Genomic DNA, 22,567 nt, shown 5'->3' on the forward strand with positions numbered 1-22,567 from the left:
CTTGGGGGTTCATTATATATTCTCCCTACTTTTGGATATGTTTGAAAATGTCCAAAGTAAAAAAGTTTAGAAAAAACAGCCTCTTTTTTCCCCCTAAGCTCTAGCTCTTTCTAAGGGTAGGGTCCCTAAGGGAAAGAAATAACAAAGAAGATGTTGTTTACAACCATTAACCTAGTTCCAATAGCTAGGATTGGACCTAAGTTTCTTATGTCATAGCCAAACTGTGATGTGATGCAGCTTTAAAAAGAAACTGTGGACATCAGTGGTAGTTCCAGAGTGCTACTTGATATGATTGATTATCAATCTTGGAAATGTAGGCAGAAAATTCAGCAAGAGGTATGATGACTACCTCAGGAATTGTCACACTTTTGTACATTACGAATGCCACAAAGATTCACGCTAAAAATGACTTCCAGGCAGAATTATTATCTCAGATTTTTAAAATGTGTTTATTCCCAAGCCTCTAGGAAACATAAACACAACAACAAAGGCATACATACATAGCTCTTGGAACTGGACTGCATTAACAGAGCTTCTTACTGAATTCTGGAAAAGATTTTGGTAAGCCTGTGGCTTTACTACGGTGTCCTACAAGCTAAGAAGTTTGAGTTTGATTGACCCAAGATAACTAGTAAATTCCAAGCTGTAGGATATCAGAGAAAATAGTCTGAAGCCAGGTCAATCATTTCCAGACACACCAAAGAGGGATGAAATGTTAACCATAGGTTATAAAGGATTTTTGTGGTTTGTAACATGATTGGTTATGGTGTTTCAAATGTAAGTAGTGAGCGTGAAACTAGACTGAGCAAGACTTTCTGCCCAACTGATTAGAATTAGAGTTGGGTTAAGTTTGACAACCTGAGACTTCGTAAAGTTGTATAGAATGACTGATCACCTGTGAACCCAAGTTGGGCCTGAAGTTAAAGGTAATCAGAGAAAATTTCTTATTGTGGCTTCCATAAAACCAAAATTCCTAACCATCATCATCATCATAGAAAATAAGCATCTAATCTATCAAATTTTACACAGTTTTCCCTTGTAGAGAAGATGCCTTTGGCAAAGGACCAGATTGTTCTCCACCTTCCTAGAGAAATAGAAACTCAGTCAGGCAAGTGATTTGCACAAGATCCTATAGTTTTAAGGCAATTAATATCTCTTATTTTTCTACATATGCCATTTCCATTTCTTAGCCTGAAAGCCAAATATGTAGTGAAAGTCATGGAATTCAGAGTTGCTTTTTATTATCACACACTTATAATGAAAGCTTTAAGATGCAGGAGCTTCATTTATTGCTTTACATTTTAAAATTCCCTACGATGTACGAACTGCTTTAGGGAGAGTTTGATTTTTACACAGGTTCTAAGACACGTCTGAAACACATATCATATTTGAGACCATCCACGGTCCTCCTTTGTCCACATTAATATCTAACAACCCCAGCTCTTGATAAAAGTTAGAGGCTTACCATAGTGACCTACTGAGGTTGCATCTTCTGTATATTTATTTTCTATACTCACTTGTGGTATGCAACTTGAATTCAGTCTTAAAGGATAGTGTAATCAAAAAACCACCATCCTCAGATAATCTGTATTCAGGCAACAGATGATATGTCAGTAACAAGAGGAGGCTCTGCGCACTTAGCCTTGCTCTTTATGGACAGAGACCACAGCAGTGAGGTGAGAAATTACAGATAGAAAAAGGTAATCCAAGCTGTACCTCTTACATACAAATATGGGGGGAGTTATGGATGCAAAAGGGAAAAACCAGGAAATAAAGAAACCAAGTGACGATGGCAAAAATTCAGGTAGCAATTCTGGCAGAAATTAAATGGCCTTTTTGATTTCTTACTTATTCCATAGACTGACAAAAGAACCTGTATTTTGGGTTACACTTGGGTTTTGCTCTTCCCATCCAGTCCTGTGAAGGAAATGTGCATTGCCTCTAACCAGGCTGATGAGAATAGAGCAGTGAGAAATATACAGGAGATGAAGCAGAGTTTGCAGGTTCATAGGTGTCATATTCAGGCTGAAAGAAAGGTCTGATAGGATAACGTGGGGGTCTGGGGACTTAGTAGAGTCTTAAGACTTTGTTTTTTTTTTTCCCCAGGTATATTCTATGTCCCAAAAGAGCCTTTTTGTTTGCCTAATTTATCATCACTTAGTTTGTCTTCAACGCAGAGACTGTTTATATATGTAGCCTTTTATTTCAAAAGGGATTCTCTTCTGATTTTGGTGTCATTTCATACATTTCTGCAACAGAATATTCTCTCTGCAGCTGTACTCACTTTAGAAACGCAAATGTACCTTATTAATGCTACTTATCAAGGCAAAGGGTTTAAAAATACTTACTGAACATTTGTTTACTTATATGAACGATTTCAGAGTTTTGCACAACTCGATTTAGGGCATATAATAAACACTGTGAGTGTGTGAAAGAAATATAAGTGATTCCAGTAGATGGCATGATCAGAAGCAAAGGGTTTGCAAGTGCAAGAAATAGCACAAATCCAAATTGAGAAGTCTGAATGGCTACAGTTGTAACACATCTACAGTAGAATGAAGGTCATTTACATTATGTTAAGAAATATAGGGACAGATTCTTTTTTTTTTTTTTTTTTTGGTGAGGAAGATCAGCCCTGAGCTAACATCCGTGCTAATCCTCCTCTCTTTGCTGAGGAAGACTGGCTCTGAGCTAACATCCATTGCCTAATCCTCCTCCATTTTTTTCCCCCCAAAGCCCTCCAGTAGATAGCTGTATGTCATAGCTGCACATCCTTCTAGTTGCTGTATGTGGGACGTGGCCTCAGCGTGGCCGGAGAAGCAGTGCATCGGTGTGCGCCCGGGATCTGAACCCGGGCCGCCAGCAGCGGAGCGCGCACACTCAACTGCCAAGCCACAGGGCTGGCCCCAGGGACAGATTCTTATCTTATGTAAGTGTGTTGCACAAAATGAGGAGTTGGCACATGGGTTACTATCGGACAATATACCACACACAGTTTTTATTTCGGTTCCAGCAGCAAAACAATATTGACAAATTTCCTTCTCCCTTCGCTTCCTACTTTACTCAATAGAAGAGGTAACAATAGCATCTGCTGCACTTGGCTGGAGCCTGGGACAAGGAAATTGTGGATGATGAGCCTCCCAGGCATATGGCCACTAAAAAGCTCATGCTACAGTCACAGCACAGCCAGGCTGGAGCTCCAATGGGAGCGGCAGATACACAAGGCAGCCACTGCAAACCCGGGCAGGACTGCCAAGACAGCATGTCAAGTCGTTTTTACTAGCCTGGAAGTGGTGTCCGCCATCACGGCACTACTGCAAAGCAAGACGAGTTTGTCTCTGACATTCTCTCCTTCTCCCTCTGGCATCCCTCTACCATTTTCTGCTGCCCAGCACATTCAGGCTGCTCTCCAGCTACCATCAGTCTTCTTTCAACCAGTCATGGTCTTGAAGATCTGTGACACAACCGGCGCTAATGCATCAAAATTACCTACTCCATCTTAGTGCCAAAATGAATGCCTCCTGCCATTATACAAGTGCTTTATGACTATTTCCTAATTCAGTTAGAAAATGTTAAGGGACTCAATCAAAGTAACTTGAACAAAATTAAAAGGGTCATAATGCAGTGGGAAACATTGCACCAGCAGTTCGAAGACATGAGTCTAGCAAGAGTCAATGGGAAAGCTGTCAACCTCCTTGGGCCTAATTTTATTTTCTTATCTATGAAATTGAAGAGATGGAGTAGGGAGGGGAGGAAAGGAGGAAGGAAGAGGAGGGGGAAAGAGGAGGGGAGAGGGGAGGGGGAGAAAGGAGACAGGAGAGAGAGAGGGAAGGGTGGGTTGTCTGAAAGGCTTGAAATGTCCCTTCCAGGTCTATGCTTTACTGTGAATGAATCATACTCCCGGAGTTTTTGAGTTTAAAAAGAAGCCTATTAACCCTAATAAATCCTAAATTACAGGAATCCTAAAAATAAATGAAATATTTTTGTGACAGGATGAAGTGGGAGTAAAGAGTACAAGTTTCTCCCACTACACAAGCCGATATGTCAGCAAAAATAATGAGGTAGCGGTTATGAAACAAATTACGTTGACGTTTCCTCCATTTTTTTAAACCTATTTCATATATTAACAAAAAACCCTCTGTATTTGCGGGTGGGCTAGGTAGTTTTTGCTCCTCTCATGCAGCCTCAGGATGGAAATTCACAGTAGACTTAGCCGGGCTGGTAAGAGTAGAGAGAAGAGCTCCATCCCTCCAGTAAACAAGGTTCAGCAAGGCAGAACTCAGTGGAGGAATAAATGAGGCCACACATTATTTGTTGCTTCTTCCGTCAAGAGCTGGAGTCTGTTTCACCACTCTTAAACCTCAGCTGACTCCTGCCTTGCTTTGAGCAAAAGAATGTGGTGGAAGTGATGATATGTGACTTCCAAGCCTTGGCTCAAAAGGCCTTGTAAGCTTCTCCTTTGATCACCAGAAGCCTGAGACCACCAGACGAGGATGAAAGGCCATGGGGAGAGAGAGGCCCAGCTTTCCAGCCCTTCCAGCTAGCCGCAAAGGAGAGCTCAGGAGAGACCAGCAGAAGACCCCTGCCCAGCCCCAGGTCAACCCACAGAATAGTAAAAATTAACAGATTGTGGTAGTTTTAAGCCACTAAGTTTGGGTTAATATTGGTAAGCAGTGATGCTTAACTGATAGATAACCCTCCATTTCAGAAAAGTTGTCAACTCCTAAGGCACACAGATTACCAGAAATAGAAATATGGTTACAAATCTTTAAAAAAAGATTCAATGCTCAAAGCCAAGCCAAACTGAAACAAATGAACAAAAACAGAGAGATAGAAAAGGCGTACTTTCTCATAATAGTCGTAATTCTCTCCTTTCAGATGTTAGGAATTTTATCAAGCAGCTGTTTAGCCTTTAGCATCAGAATGCATGAGCCAGTTAATCCTGTCCCATCTCATCTAGTTCATCTATTTTATCTGCTTAGATATATCATAAACTATAGACTCTATAAGCACCACTGTGGACTGATGCAAGTCTTAACTATGACACTTTCTTGATGGACTGAAAGGTAGAGAAGGATTTTTTTGGAGTGTGGGAGGTGTGATGGGAAGAGAGAGGAAAAGAGAGAGACTGCCCAAGCCCCTTGGAAGAAGGTGTAGAAAAAAAGAAAAGTGTTTAATTATTTCACAAGAAACTCACCTTGAGTAAAATCTGTAATTTAAAAATCAAAAGATGGAAGACCAAGGGATTTCAGGCCCTGTGAGCTTGGGCAGGGGGTCTGACATTATGACTCACTTTTCTTCCATTCATCTCATCTTTTATCTTTGGCCTCCACTAGACACTGAAAAAGGGGACGGCCACTAAGCCATATGCCACTTAAGGGCATTCGTAGGTCTTATTGTTTTGAACTGCCAGAATGCTGGGCATTCACACCACGCGTGAATATGAAGCAATGTGACTGACACCCTAGCAAAAAAACCCAGCATTTATCAACTCCAAAGAGCGTGGCCCTTAAAAGTAGCCACCTGGGGAGGCTGAAGATTTATTGCAGCAATGCTGGCATGGTGCAAAAATATTTTTGGAACTCCTTTTTGGCAGTAAAGAGCCTGTCACCTGTTCCTTTGAATTCCCTCATGGTGGCACATCTTTGTCCTTAAAGGTGGATTTTTTTTTTTTTTTAAGTGCCAAGAGACATAACCAGAGCCAAGTCTTTGGCTGGATAGTTTGTGATCAAGGTAGGGAACATTCTTGGGTGATTTTTCAAGTATTGAGCCTAGTTCTCTGTAAGCTTTAAAAAGTGATGCTTAAGGTAAGTCTCATAGAGAAGTTCTCCCAATGTTTGAAATAAGGCTGCCATTCAAAGGTTTTTCAAGTTTTAAAGTTTTGAGATGGGTTATCATTTGAATGCATACATCCTGACACAATCAGAAATCAGTTCCGTTGCCATATAGCAGTAGTTTTCCGCTAGGGGTGATTTTACTTCCAAGGGGATACTTGGTAATGTCTGAAAATATTTTTGATTGTCACAACTGTTGAGGGCTACTACTGGCATCTGGTGGGCAGAGGCCAGGATGCTGCTAAACATCCTACAATGCACAGGACAGTCTCCCACAGCAAAAATTACATGACCCAAATGTCAATAGTACCAAGGTTGAGAAACCTTGTCTTATAGTAACAATTCGTTCTAATGAGTAAAGAATTTTTTTTCAGTGCAATGACATAATTACTACAGTACTTAAGGTGTTTTTTTTTAAGTGTTAAATATTCTAGTTGCCACTCGCCTTCTAGGCTAATATATATACACACATATAAATTTTCTATTCTTCTAAATCATAAATTACCTGGAAATCAAGCTCACATTTCAGAAAATGTGTCTGCTTTTTTTGTTGTTTGATAGTAATAGAGCCAATTTAAATAACCACCTATTTTATGTGGAGTAAAACACAATGATAATAAAAACATCAATTACTAGAAATATTTATTCACTTCTATGTGGCAGGTACCTGGCTAACTGTCACTTTACACATATCATCTTATTTAACCCTTATAAACAATACTATGAAAGAAATATTACTATTCTCTCCACTTTACTGACCATAAAATCGAGGCTTAGAAACGTTAAATAAGTTGCCCACAGTCACAGATGTAGTCAGTGGTACAGCTGGGATTTGAACTCTAGTAAGCTGATTTCAAGTGCACAGTCTTCACCACCATGCAATGCTGCTCCCATAGGGGCTTTTAGATCTGTTAAAAGCTATCTCTGTTGTGGGCTGGGGACAGTTCTGCTCTCATTTGTATAACATAAATTGAGCAAAATAGAAAATGGCAGTATGGTATTGACTAAGAGGAGAGAACCCTGAATCATAAAACATGGGTTCTCACCCAGACACTACTTACTCATCGGGTATGTGGGCTTCAGCAAGTCACTTAACTTCTGAGTCTTAATTTCCTTATCTGTAGAGCGAGGATGGTAATAATGCACACCTACCATTCTCATTGTAAGGATTAACTTAAATAAATGATGGGAAGATGCTCTGTAAATGTTCACATTCCTACACAAAAGTGATTTCGTTGCTATTCTTGGGCATGGAATGGGATGGGAAGGTGACAGTCTCTCAGTTGTCCTTGAAGGGAATTTCATGATATAGCCCTGACACATGACTCTGAAGTCAGATAGTTTCTTACAATATCGGCTTCACCTCTCCTCTACTGCCTTTCTATATATAATGCTTCTTTTCAAACAAATTTTCCATTTCATCAGGCAGCCAGAGTGCTCCCCAATACCCAAACGCCTTCAGTTTGAGTTTTATATTTTACACCTACCGGGGCCACTGTGCAATTCTTTTTAATCTTTTCTTTTGGTTCAATTACTTTTAAACTATTTCAGTGAAAGTAAGATATTTTTCTCTTATAGGATTGTGCCATCAAAATATGGAAGACCTGGCTTTCTGTTTTGTATCACCACGTTGTTTCATAAATTAAGAATTTTCTTTTTATGCAGAATTATTGGTATATAAGAACAGAATCTGGCATAATAGTTTCCACATAGTATAATTATTTCTCCTCACCTTAGGATGTTTCCATAAATAGGGACATAATTTGTATATTCCACTCATTTTCTTATCCAGAGATGCTGATATTTTTAACAATCTAGTCTTTCATCTACAGAAGGATAGCTTTTCTTATTACTTAATTTATATGAAAATGAATCCCAGGTTTAAGGAAAATATGGATCTATGGTTCACACTTGTCAGCATCTCAAAACTATCACATGCTTTGGCAATACTTATAGTCTTTGATCTAAAGAAATATTTGAATGGAACACTGGGAAGAATAAAGGATGGAATTTAGAATGAATGGTTAAAAATGCATTAAACAATTTTCCACAGCACCCTTACCTCCTTTGGATCATGGGAGCTTTTATTTTTATGCTCATATGTAATGCTTTCCAAAATCTTTTGACCTTCAAAAGGCTTTTTTGTCAATATTGTGTTGGGTTTTGGAGTAAATGGTTATGCTATGAATACGATCTAAGTAGTTTCTTGGTTGTGCTTTCACATATAAAGTCAGGAAGCATTATAAAGATTGGATCTAGAAAATTTTCCAACCACAAATTGTCATGTGATTTTTATTTGGCCACCCGTAGTGGCCCATTGATACTTCCAAGACATTACTGATCTACATCTGGCCTGCAGGCCCTATTCCTTCCAGTTTTGAAGACTGGTTTGATTCTGTGATGTGAAAGATTTAAACTCTCCTCAGGAGGTCTATTTTGCCCTCTTTGGGATTGTTTCATTTAGGAGACAGAGTCAGAGGCGTCTTTCCCTCTTTCATATTTATTCATAAATGAATAAATTTCTCCTATGAAGAAAATGTATTCCCTTAGTACTAAAAGGGGTTAATGTGACCCAACATTAGTATTATGTGTCAAGATTTTATAACTGACTCAATGAAATTATAGCTTCATCCCAATTTATTCTCTCTTAACAAGAAGCAAATACTTAGAACAAATCAGTTGTAATATCCCTTTGGTACTAGTAGAATATAAATCACAAATTCTTCTATAAAACAACATAAAGAATAGGGCTCAAAAGGGAGAAAAGGGAACAAAACTTCTTTATTTTTCTATGAGGAAGACTGAAATAATGTGGGAAAATATAATGCATGACCTCTATAAAAATCTAAGCTTAATAAATAGCTTGAAAGGTCTCCTCCTTTCAAAATCTCCCTCTTTCAAAATCATGTTTTATAAATAAGGAGAAAAAATCTTGCATGTCTCTATTCATGTGCTGCATAGATATCTGAGAAGAGATAATGGTAAATATCCACCTGACAACCATTTAGTCAACAAATAGGTAGTAAGGAGGTAAGTGTAAGGAACTAAGGAAGTCTCTGCAACAAGAAGAGTCAGAACTGGATATGATGGCAGGTAAGCAGGTCACGGACTATGAAATAAGGCCTAAATTGACGAGCTGTGTGACCTTGAGCAAATCACCTATGACATTCCCGTGCTTAATGCTCCTCACAAGTAAAATATATTGTTCTGTGGATTAAATGAGTGAACACTTAAGTGCTTAGTAATACTTGAAAGATAGTAATCGCTCAGTAATTGGTAGCTATTGTGATTATGTTAAAATGATTAAGGAGTAAAAGAGACTCACATGCTAGCAATTTCCTTTGATAGAGAGAGTGAAATAAAGGCTAGAATACAGCGATGGGAGGTCAAAAAGGAAGGAGTGGCTCACTCGGACCAAGTTCAGAGTAGACTTAAAGTGAAATACCCTCCAAGTGGGCGGGGAAAGGAGAAGCTGAGGGTCACCAAGTGGTCTATAGACTGGAGAATGTGCTTGGTCTACGGGGCCAGGCAACCTGGGGCACATAATGGCTATGCCACCACCAGCGGCATGAGCTCAGGCAATTAAGCTGAGCTATTTTGGCCTCTGTTTTTTTCTTGTGTAAAATGGGAGAAAAAGGTTCCTACCTCTGAAGATGATTGGGAGGAAAAGCAATAACACAGGTAAAACACTTAGAAGAGGGTCTCTCCCATTGAAAGGAAAGATGATTTGATGTTGATTAAGAGTTTAATATTCTTAACTATTTTTATGGCTAAAAAACAGTCATGGAATGGAGGGCCTGTGGGAAAGGACATAAAAGATAGAGTAATAGAAAAAAGGATTCAGAAATAGGTATAAGAAAGATAAAGGACACTTAAAATAATTAAGCTCTCATAAAAAATAGCCCAATACAAAGAGAGAAAAATATAGTCTCATGTTAGAAAACAAAAACAAAAAACAGTCCAGCCTTGAAATTATCTTACTGTTTCTATAAAAATTCCTAAAATGCCATATGGAATTTAATTAACTTCAGCAAGCAATTATTGAGCACCTACTATGATGTAAGATCTGAGATGCAAAAGTGCATAATCCATAGCCCATACCCTTTAAGATTTCAAGGCATCTGCATTCAAGGTGATCTGCATACAAACGGTTAAATATGCTAAGCACGAACCTATTTTATGAGAGCTCAGAGAACAGAATGTTTAATTCTTCCTGCGGGAAGAGGAATGAGGAATGAGCTTAAAAGTCTTCTCCAGAGTTTCAACTCAAATGTCTACAATATGAAGCATTTCTTATAAATGGATGAGTTGAGCTGCATGTAGAAAAAATAGAGAGTGGGGAGGGTTTTGAAAACTGGATAGTTCATTCCAGCTTAAAGGCATTCAAGTTCAAATTGAAAAAAAATTAACACCTACATCAACAAAACCATTTGAGGCAGTTTGCAACCTTCGCAATGCACGCAGGAAGTACAGTTTGAGTTAGATTATAAAACAAGTTGAATATCGTCAGGTAGAAAAGGGAATAGGTGAAATTCTAGAGTGGATAAATATTGTTTGCTGATAGCCAGAGATGAAAGTACTTGGAATGTGTAACTAGTGGTAGGTGGCTGAAAGAGTGAACAATGAGGCACAAAGGGTGGGATCAGCCTAGTTTATAAAGGGCCATGAACGCAAGCCTAAGAAGTTCAAACTTTGTCTTGAAGGCATCAAGAACCACGGCATTAATTTCTATGTATCCTTAACAGCATCATTTTAAGAGTTCAATGGTTTCTCAGGTCTTTATGAGAACAGACTTCTTATTATAAATGATTCTAACTCATAGCATTAAAATATTCTCTGTCACTGTGAAAAATCTGATGGAATTAACATGATGGAAAACATCTAAATTTTAAGAAATCTATTCAAACATTTGGATATTTATAAACACCTGGTTATTCATAGGATGGATGGCTCAGGTTATACAGATGATGTCGAAGTTCGTGTTAAATTTTGCTCCCTAGAGTTGTAAATATACATGTAGCTCTTAAAACTCACTCAATAATTAATATATTAATAATTTAACATTATTGCTTACTTCTATATACTATGCACTGGTCCTAAGTGATTTCTGTGTATCATTTCATATCATTTCATTTAATCTTCATAAAATTCTTATTGCTATGAATAGTGTTAGCCTATTTTACAGGTGAATAAACAGAGGCTAACAGATACGAAATAACTTGCCCAGAGTGAACAAGCCAGTGTTTTACCTAATAAGTGAACAAGCCAGCAAGTTACCCAAGCAGTCTCTCTTTCCAGAGTGTGCACTCTTAACATTGAAATTATATGCTCTATATGAACTGACTGATAGCTAGAGTTGGTCTTTTCTTCTACATCTGTTGAACCAGACACTCCCTCCTTTAGGAATGTGGTAGACCTTATCCTCCTTGACCTTCCAAGGTCATGTCAATGCTTGTTACACTAGGCTATCCTCATAACTTTCTTATAATTGATTAGAATTTCTTTTATTCACAATGGCTCTTTTTAGTCCTAGCACATTTACTACCAGACACAACTATTGGAGGAACATGAATTTACTTTTTGCTTCCTCCCTCTTTTTATCATCTACTACCAGACTTGTTTTAAAACCTCCTCCATTTCACAGGATCTGTTTGGCAGAAGGCTTGGATTTACTTTGTCACCACTTGTTCACTACAGAGAAAAAATTCAAGTCCATCATAATAGAAATCATGACATGAAATACAGTATTTACATTCCAGAGTATTTTTTTGTGTGATTATTGACAACATGATCATGATAACTGTGATCAATAACCCTTTGCACCTTGGCTATTGTGGCTTTCTGCATAGCTCCTTCCCGCTTAGAGATGATTTCTAAACTAGCATTATCTGGGATACCACACAAGCAGTTGTTATCTTGAATGACTTCACTCTGCCGCTCCATCAGAAAAATGATGCCCTCAAGTTTTAACAGACACTGTAGTCAAGTCTCCTAAATAAAGAGGACAAAATTTCTTACCAGACACGTGAGGTTATCTATGGGTAAACATGGATCATTTCCCAGAGTTCAGTTTATGCTGCATCTTTCCCTCGTTGTTTTGAAGTTGCTAACAAATTTCTTCCACCAATATACCTACTCTTCTGTTGTTTGTTTCAATACACAGCTTCTCCAGAGCCTCAGGCCCAGCACTTCCAAACGTCAGCAGCTATTAGCTCTGGGCATTCATCTTTGTTTCCTTGTTTCTCCTGAGTCGTCTGTATCTCTTAGAGGTGAGTCCAGGTGGCTTAACATAACACAGGGGCAGGGGTGTAGGGAGTGCATGTATTTTCTCAAAATAAAGCATTATAGCTGTCTTATCTGTCTGACTTTCCTGCAAATTTTTTTGGATCTGCCCAAGTACCTCGCATAAAGCCTTATACTTTGCTTATGATCGACAGAGGGTAAACAGCATTTTTGAATTATCTATCTACCTAAGTTTTCCAGGGGCTCTATTTTAATTTGCAGAAATGGGAAGCACATTTTGACAGAGGGAACATGCTGTATTTCAAAACGCAATGCAAATATCATAATGTTTTTTTTTTTTCCCAGTGAAAACTTCCAAATTAGGTTTCCCTAATTTTTGTTCCTTTTATTTTATATATATATATATATATACGTCTGTGTGTGTGTGTGTATCTGTGTATGTATGTATGTATGTGTGTATGTCTGTGTGAACTGCATTTTTGCTATTAGGCATATGAGAGCAACATTCACTCACTGAGCCTAAACTTCTGTTTCCCTATACAGTGGCCAAACTCCATCTGAAAGTGTTTTATATGCGATCTTCATAATCAAATTGAGCTCATGACAAGCAGGGGCACCATGGAAGCAGGCAGGATGACTCTTTGAGGCCTGCAAAGAAGTCTGTATAACAGAGTATACACACTGGTCAAACCAGCACCTGCTGAAACTGACAGGCAGGAGAACCAGAAATCTGCTTTCACAATGTAAAAGCATTTGCTTAAACTAATAAAAATAATTTCTGGTGTTTCAAAATCATGCAAAACACTGCAACATAGTAGCAGGTCCTCAAAGGCCCCTGACCTGGTTACAGAGGAGCAAGAACTAGATTACAAGGCACAAGGCGGACTATAGGTCCACTTCTTAGCTCTTACCATCAGTACTTGAACCAAACCCTGCAGCCTCTCTTGTGCTCTCTTCTCTTGAGCCAACATATTGTTAAGGACATCAAACAAAAGAGAGCACAGAGGAGTGCTCTGGAATGTGTAAATATTCTATAAATATAAGGTAATATTATTATTTCTATTTTTGTTGGGGAAAAAAAATTGCTGGAAAGAGAAATAAAATAAAATATCATCTTGTTTGGAATTGGCCAGGCCATTGTTTAACAATGATCACTGTAGCAGGGGTTGGTCAGGTGAATTTCATGGCTTTCATTCTGATCTATCCATTGTCTCTATCTTTTTGTAAAAATGGACCCCATTTCTAAGATCTACATATTATGATATCCACGGGATGTGAAACAGAGTTATGCTATTAGGTCATGATAGAAGTGATTTATGATAGATGCTTTCTTTCCTTTTTATATACTTCCACATTGCAATTTTACTTGTCTGTGCTAGAAGCCATATCCTCTCATATTAGAATTACTCAGATTACAAAGAACTATTATGAATTACATGAACTATACATTTATGCAATAATAAACAGAATCTGACTAGATATCTTTAGTAATCTGTTAGTAATGATACCTGAGAGGAACTCAGGGAACTGGAAGAAATCAGTTTAAATTTAAAAATGTATGAATACTTATATATAATAGAATCTGAGTGGTGATATAGAGAATGTTAGTCAGAATTGAGTAAAAAATAATAAATTATACATTTCAAGAGAAATACAGGCTCATTATCTCCAAGTACATAAAATAAATTCTCTCGAACTATAGGTCTTTGTATATATTTTATTAAATAAATTTTTAAAAGTCAAATTAGTATATTTTCTATACGTGATAATACTAATATGCAGAAAGCATCTTTATGCAGTAAGACATTCTCTCCGAAAGCTTGTATGTTTATAATATTATTTTGTTCAGCAGTTTTTTTCCAATAAATAGTAAAAAGGTTGTATCGGCCCAGCCCACAAGAACTTGTCAAACAATTTATATATATATATTTACATATACATATATATAAAAATATGTATGCATTGATTCTCAATTCTTTTCTATTTCATATATTTATGGCCATGCATACATTTAATTTTGTGTTTACTTTTTTTAATATATTTTATTTTTATTTATTTATTTATTATTTTTCTTCAAAGAGAAAATTGCATGAACCATAGTTGCCTATTGCCCCCAGGGGAGAATATGCATCTGTATCAAATCCTTCCTATTAATGTTAGTATAGGCCTCAGTTGACCAAAAAGAGACTGCCTGCGTTATTTATGAATGCATTTACCGTCCCAGAGTGTCAAGAAGTGGGAAAGAGGACACCCAATGAGGAACCATTTTGTTCTCTGTTTCCCCACAAACCTTCTGACCGTGAGGAAAACAAATGTTCTCAGGAGTTCTTACCTGCAGTGCACAACCATAGGACCTGCATCAGGAGGGTTACAGGTTTTGACTCTCCGTAAGAAAGCTAGAAAAGGTGTAGGGTGTTCTGGGACACCATGATCAGGCCAAGCGGTGAACTGGAATTGTCTTACTTCTCTCTTCTCGCTGGAACCATTCTGTGAAGTAGGAACACTAGCTGAAATTCTGTTTTCCCAGCCTCAGGTTGTAATATTGAATAATAACATGGAAGAGGTAACATGAAAATGGGCTATCTTGATTCCTCCCTCCTACCCTATATCCTTTGGGAAGACACACTCTTTGGAGATATAAACATCCAGCTATTTGTAAACGACAAATATTTGCTCAGGAAGATAAAATTCTTAGGTGAGAAACATTACATTTTTCAGGTTTAACTATCATAGGCGCTCCTGTTATATTTTACAGGAAGAACTAGTTCTTCTTCATCTATTCTTCATTTGCCAAAACTTTCGTTCAGAGCAAGAGTTCCATATTTACTGATAAATCGCCAGACAAGGAGAAAAACTGCTGAGCGATAATGGAAGAATTATTTCATTCTTCACTGTTGCCAGTGGAATCAAGATTTAAGTAAAGCCTAAAGAGATTTGATTTCTCAAAAGAAGCTTTCTTAAAATAATGAGAAGAGGAAAGGGAGGGAAAAAAAATAAAAAGCAAACCTTGTAAAGTGCAAATGTTCGAACACAATATGTGGCCAGCTCCACGGTGTCGAGCAGTGTCACTTGGACCAGCCCATGGGTTTCTGTGCCTCTGCTGGGCCAATACTGGTCACACTTCACCTAGAAGAAACAAGTGACGCATTCAGGGCAGATGCTCATCAATTTCTCTATTAGCTTTACTTTGAGTTGCTGTTGAAGGAAAACAGCTTTTCTGCATTTCATTTTATGTTGATCTTTTTCTGGCATGCATTCTTGTTATCCCAATATATGTAAATTACTGCTCTGATGCCAATATAAACCACATTTTTCAAACTGGTAGGAATACTAAGCAGTAACAAATTCAATTTTCCTGGAGAAAAATAAATTGCAGATTGTTGCTAAGTAAAATAAGGAGAGAGGTATCTGAAACTTTAGAGTAGTTGAAAAGAAAATACAAATTTGTTCTGGGATAGACGTTGTGAATCACATCGGGAAGATTATACTTAGGCATTTAAACAACATGGTGAGATAGTCGGTGTTCATCCATTAAGGTTTAAAAGGCACAAGCTATTTCATCTTGAGCTATCACAATTTCCAAATATGCTTGTTTAAAGAAAAGTAGAAATAATTTGTAAATCTATCAAAGTATAATAAACAACATAGCAGTTTTTAAAATACAAGATAAATGGTATTTGTATCCAAAACGAATTAAATCTGTAATGTCTAGGGAAAAAAGAGCTGTCTGTTCTTTCAAAACAGTCTAAAAGGGTCATACGCTAGCAACGCAAAGTTTAAATAATTTAAAATTCATTCATTTCAGATGAATAATCTACAATTTCTACGTGGAGTTGAACAAAAGCACGTAAAAAGTATTCAACCCAATTAGTTTAACATGAAACAAAGAATAATTTCAAGTCTGCAGTAAGCCTCAAATTTACTGAATGTGTCTTTTGAGCATTAAAAAGCATAATGAAAAATGACAAACACAGTGCTATATTTTCTAGTAAAGCCATAGATCATAATATATTTACCCTTTCTATCTCAGATTAGAAGAAAAATTAGGAGTAATTCTTAACTGAAACCAACTGAAATGCGTTTCTCTAGGTAACGAAATCTATGCTGTTTTCTATCAAGAAGCACACCTACTTGAAAAAGAAAAATTCGAAAGTTACAATCTTTGGATTCAAACAAAAGCAATCAGGCATAATTATCACAGACAGTAGAATTTTTTGGTCCAATGAAGAGAATTACTAAATAATTATTTGCTTTTATGTTGAATATAAATATTAGTAACATTCTGTGAATAATATTGTAATTTTATGTTTCACAGCTATAGCGTCTGCTCCTCAAAGGACGCAGCCTCTTTCTATCTAGACACTAGACCTAAAAAGGAGAGGTTTTATCCTCTACACAATTTCCTAGACAAGAAAAAGGAGAAAAGCACTTTAATGTATAGTCACACAGTAAGGCAGAGGTTGAATTCACAATGTTTGACTCCTGTGCCTTTATTTCCAACTGTGAGACCACACAAACATCGCCTATTTTACGAAAACAAAAACAAAACACAAAAGTGGTTCACAATAAAACGGAAAATTTTTATCTTAACAAGATTAAAAAAATACTTGCATGTTTCGTAGATGCGCAAAATATTCTTCTATATTTTATATTTCTATCAAATGTTCTAACTTAAAGAAAAACAACACAGGGAAAGACAATTCTTTAAGGAGGATGCTGATGTAGTATGACCAGGGTTGAGTCCTGCTGTATGTTCTCTAACCATCCATTAAAGCCCAAGTCATATCTGGACAGACTTAGCAAAGGATACATCCTGAACAGAGCCAACACTACTTAAGTAGTCATGATTCAGATGGAAAAAAAAAAACCACAAAAATGAAGCCAAAGGTTTTATTTCAACCATGAAATAGATGTCAAGTTGATGTCTCGCTGCAGAGGACAAAAGTAACTTTGGAGGCATCTTTACTGCAACATTTAAGAGGATGCCAGCAATGTGCTGAGTTAAAGAATCAAGAGAGCAACTCAGACATTATGTAACAATTTCAGAAGGATGGCAACTCTTTCAAATCAAAATCAACAGATCAAATCCCACGAGGACAAATATCACTATGGCAGGCACAAACACAGCAAGTTAATGCAACAAAATGATCTGTAATGTTAGTATGATGCACTGAATCAAATTCAATGCAATTATATTTCAAAGCTGGAAATTGATTATCCTTAGACCTTTTGGTGAGGTAAGACAAAGGAAATGAAGGAAAGAACCATTTATGTGACCTCTGGAAAAACCACTCCAGTATTTAGTGACTTTCCATCTATAAATCCACTTCATCCCTAAGACAGGAAAAACTAAACTTGCACTAATTATTCTCAAACTTCTAGGAATAAGTTTGAAACTGCAACTATTATTGGCTTAGACTCTGACCCCTTTAGAAAAAAAATACCACAAAACATAACTATAAAGAGTAAATGTTGTCAACATTTTTAGCTAAAAGAGGAAAAACATAGCTTTCGTATTCATTTTAAATAATGTACTTTAATCTTCCTCTTTATAAAAAAAATGATCTAAAGTGTTTTAAACTCAACTGCAAAAAATGAGAGCAATTTTTTTAAGCAAACATATTTAAACATTGCTGTTTCTTCTCAGGAAATATTTCACAAAGTGAGTTTATGAAAAAATAAATATTCTAATGTATGTGCACATGCACACATATGGTCTCAGCAGCAAGATCAGAAGCTTTCCCCGAGCTTACTGAAACAGCCACAGCAATGCTACATTCTTCCCCTCATTAGTAAGTACCTCAGCACCTCTTTTCTCGATCTTATTCTCTGAGAAGCCTGCACAGGTTTCCTCTGATTTCCGAGGGATAAACTTAACGGCTTAGACTTACTGACAAACGTTCTTTTAAGTCTTTCCTTTTGAGCCATACACTAAACAAATAATTTCTGATTTCAACATTAGAGAGCAATTGGGAAGTGTAGTGAGGGAAAAAAAAAAGGACACAAGAGAACAATAGAAGTGATTTTTTTTTCCTAATTAGCTAATGCAAATGAACTAGCTCCATTTTCTCTCTTGAAATGTTCTTTGACACCAGCCCTTCTCCCCACCTTTTTTTTTGAAAGAAAAGTCTCAGAAGGTATTTCTAGAGAATTACTACTTGTTAGGCTTCATGCCTTGAGCTGAATGTGAGAGATGAGATGTGTAGGAGGCTCCCCTTTGACTATACGAGAACTAGAAGGCAGGAGCTCCTGAATACGAATACTGATGTTCGCCTTTTCCTATTTGATTCTGAAGTGACTACAAGTGGCCTTCAGGACTGATTCACAGAAGATCAGCCAGTCTCACTGGATGACCAGTAAGCTGCTTCGCTGTTTCCAGGACCAAAGCCCATTGGCCTCATCTGCAAAATGGGACACTATCTCCAGCATGACAGAGCTAGAGTAAGGCCCAAAAATCATGTGCCTGAAACTCTAAACCCAATAGGCATTCAATAGGCAATACCTATTATTAATTATCAGTTAGGTTATGTTCTCAAGTTTTTGTGGTGGTTGTTATAAACTACCTAAATTATTCTAAATGGGAAAAAAAGGAACATGTTATTAATCCCAGCAGATACGTATTTAGGACGTTCTAGGTAGAAGGCAAGGTGTTAGCAGTTGTGGGGACACCAAAGTGAAATGTGATGCAGGCCTGTCCCCAATCCATCAGCCTTATTGACTAAACAGGGAGGTGTGTTTACCTCTCCTGGTTCTTCAAATAGACAGTTGTGAGACGACAACTCCCTTAATCTACCTGGGCCCCAGTCTGCTGTGAGAAGAGAATGTGTTGGACTCTGAGGTAGAAAAGGAGAGAAGCAGAACCCGCTACCCAGGCTGTGGTTTAGAAACATCGCCCAGTAACTCTACTTGAGGCCTAAACTGAATGAGGCAGTTCAGATTTCTGGCTGAACTGGGGGGAAAGATTTCTTTTTATTATCATAAAGTGATCACCCTTAGGTGGTAAGCTTTCATTTCTCCATAATTATGGAAAGAACAGGTTGACCACCACTAAATGTATGCTATGGAATGAATTCCTTTTACGTCTTTCATGGCAAATATCAAAAGCAAGTCGATGGAATGATAAAACATTTACATGTATTCAAAAGAAAACCCTGTTATTGGAAATATCTCATAGGAGTTGATCCAATAGGCCTGCTGACTGTACTTCAGGGAAATGTTCTCCTTCTAGTTTCATTTTTACTCCCACATGGCTTATCTTGGAAGTGCCTGGCACATCATAGGCACTCAACAAGCAGAAGTCCACTTTATAATCAACTATACTGTGGTCTGGGTTGGCTTATTTTTAAATTGCCTAAAACTTTCCGAAAATTAAAACCTCCTCATTGTCATTTAAAAAAGACTTACTGAGCATAGCAGTATGGCAAAGCATCAGAATTCCAAATGTAGCAAACCAATACCTCCAAAAGGTCCTAGCATCACTGGTACGAAATGCATCTGCCACATAATACTTTGAAAAACCTGCCTAGGGCCAGATGATTTTACCAAAGAAGGACTTAGGATAGACAATAACTGATACATGGGAAACCATAATTGCTGCTGAAAGTGAGGAAATCACTATCTAGTACGTCGGGAAGAGGATTCTTCTGTAAGGAGTGAACAGCAAGTATGCTAACATTAGATAACGCAAATCAAAGTTCTTGCTGGGAAGAAGGAAATGTTAATATGCACTTATCAATATCCATTTAATAAGGAAGAAAGCAATAAAAGAAAGTTTTACATAAATATTAGGATATATTTTAGTGGACAGAAAAATTATATGCTAAACTGTTTATTTCTATTGTTAGTGCTGTCCAGTGGATTCCAATCCCTCGTAACTCTGTGGACAGCAGAGTGGAACCCTGCCTTGTCTTTTTGTGCCATCTTCTCATTTTCTAGCACTATATTAGACAATATTCCACCGCTATTCATAGGGTTTTCATGGCCTATTTGTTCGGAAGTGGGTAGCCAGGTTCTTCTTCCTAGTCCGCCTTTGAAATACAGGTGGCATAGCTTTCAGCATCACAGCAACACGCGTCTGCCACAGTATGACAACTGAGAGACGGGTGGTGTGATTCCCTGACCAGGAAACGAACCCTGGTAGCAGTGGCGAGAGTGCTGAATCTTAACCACTAGACCACCAGGGCTGGCTGTTTATTTCTATAGGTTATAACATCTCTTTTGGCAGTTTTCAAAACCAGATTTAATACTTGATTTTTCACAATAAGGACAGAGATCATCTCAGTGATTCTAGTCTCTTTTAGCAACAGTGTCATTCTCTGCACTCAACTCATATTTAACCATATCTATTCCCAAATGGCAAAACTGTCTGATCTATATATTTCCACTGTTCATTTCTCTTTGTTGACTACTATTTAGTGGAGGATCAAAAGGAACAGAATACCTGCTATGAGAGAGATACGAAAGCATCTGACCATCAGTGCAGTAATAGCTTTTCATAAATAAAACCATAAAGTTCAAAAATATAATTCTCTAAATAAACCAAGTTATACACCACAAAAGTGCTTATCCTTTCATCGAACCATTCAAACACTTTCCAAACCATTTATTAATTTAAGAAATTGATATTCTCTTTTGTTTGATATGTGATATTTGTTTACAGACTGAATGTTTGTGTCCCCCCAGAATTCCTATGTTGAAACCTAACCCCCTATGTGATGGTTTTAGGAGGTGGGGTCTTTGAGAGGTGATTGAGTCATGACAGTGGAGCCTTCATGAATAGGGTTAACGCCTCATAAGAGAGATCCCAGAGAGCTCTCTTGCCCTCTCCATGGGTGGACACAAGAAGATAGTTGTCTGTGAACCAGGAAGCAGGCTTTCACTGGACACTGAATCTCCCAGCACCTGGATCTTAGACTTCTCAGCTTCCAGAACCATGAGAAATAAATTTCTGTTGTTTATAAGCCACTCAGTCTATGGCCTTATGTTATAGAAGTCCAAAAAGACTAAGACAATGTGTCTGCAGAAGCTACCATAGGGAGCTGCACTAAACCTTTCCAATGACTTCCCTCATTAAATTGGTAGCCATTATATCTCAAGTTTCCGGCACCTTGTTGTAACCAGAGGAAAATTTTGTGAAGTGCCCCTTCATCATGGCCAGGTAGTACTTGGATACCAGCTCTTCCTACCTGGATTGGGGCCTTACAGTTAGTACCTCAGCCCCAATCACTCCCGGCAGTAGTTGGGTGCTCCACATAGCCCTAGTGCCACCTCTGCATCTGCCTTGGTCTGCCCAGTGGCTGCCTGTGGCCTAGCAACACGCCAGTGTCACTGCCATTGAGCAATATCACTAGGTGACTTAGAGTTTCAATAAAAAGACGAGATCTGTATACCAACCAGTATCGTTGCATTTCAATATTTTAAAAGCCAGTACAACTAGACTGGGACCTACCAGCTGAACATCAGCCTTGCCTGAGCTTAGAGATTAATGCACACTTCTCAAAACCTTAGAAGTGACCTAATCCAGCCTGGGCATGCTATAAACATGAATGCAGAGAATGAGAGGGGCTTTGCACAAAGTCACCAGGAGCAAAGCTGCATCTCCTCCTCCCCGTCCAGTCCTTCCCTTGGGCCATGATGCCTCTAATTCACTTTAATAGGAAGGTTTTGAGCTAGAATCTGTAAGCCGTGCTTCTAAATAGAGGAGGGGAGGGATGGGGAAAGAAGGTAGAAAATCCAGGAAGCTAACAAACAGCAAGAGACTGGTGGGATTCTTTCTCTTTTATCTGACACTGTGTCTGCCAACAAGAGAAAACCAAGAGCGTGGAACTTGCTAGATAAGGACCCAAACATCCTTTAGATTGCCAACAAGAGCATCATTCTTTTTGTTGCCAGTGTCCTATTTACATTAAGCATCCACCACTTTTCAAAAACAATCCCGTACATCATGCAGACTCCAAAGGCAATGTTTGTGCTGCTGTTCCCACAGTTGCTTGAGGAAAAAGCAGTTTCTGTTGTCCTAGACAGGCAGCGCTTAAGGCGGCCATTTGAGAAATTAAATGTTCAAGGCCTTCGGCGCTTCCAGTTCTATCTGGAAAAGGACACAGTCCTGGCATTTGGAAAGCATTTGCTCTCCATTAAACTCACCGAACCTTGACAAACCAGAGGGGCCAAGAATTAGTCTGCCACTGGCCAAGACTGGGCCTTCCAAAACCGATAATGACAATGAAAACAATAACACTGCCATTTATAATCTTCAAGGGGATTCTGCCAACTTTTAACCCCAAAAGACCTCACAATCGGAAAAGAATCTCAAGATTTGTTTTATAGGAAAACAAGAAAATGTTTCACCAGAATCTCCTTTTTTGCTGCTTCTTGCCCAGAATTGCCCTCTTAGCCATAGAACCAAATGTGAATGTGTCTCCATCTCACCTTCGCTCTCTATTGGGGGAAATTTAGCAAGGTGACATTCAAGGACTGGGGAGGACATACGA

At 38.0% G+C, this 22,567-nt stretch overlaps 1 protein-coding gene across 2 annotated transcripts in view; it reads right to left on the minus strand.

The window, feature by feature from the left end:
* Nucleotides 1–22,567, minus strand: part of PTPRD (protein tyrosine phosphatase receptor type D) — a 494,552-nt gene that overhangs the window by 26,295 nt on the left and 445,690 nt on the right. For both annotated transcript variants that reach the window (XM_058565790.1, XM_058565791.1), the window contains 2 exons: nucleotides 15,084–15,203; nucleotides 14,410–14,564 (listed from right to left, as the gene is read on the minus strand). In XM_058565790.1, the coding sequence (XP_058421773.1) occupies nucleotides 14,410–14,564; nucleotides 15,084–15,203 (275 nt within the window). The remainder of the gene's footprint in view (nucleotides 1–14,409; nucleotides 14,565–15,083; nucleotides 15,204–22,567) is intronic.

The sequence above is a fragment of the Diceros bicornis genome, chromosome 22 (genome assembly GCF_020826845.1).
Source record: "Diceros bicornis minor isolate mBicDic1 chromosome 22, mDicBic1.mat.cur, whole genome shotgun sequence".
Lineage (NCBI taxonomy): Eukaryota > Metazoa > Chordata > Mammalia > Perissodactyla > Rhinocerotidae > Diceros > Diceros bicornis.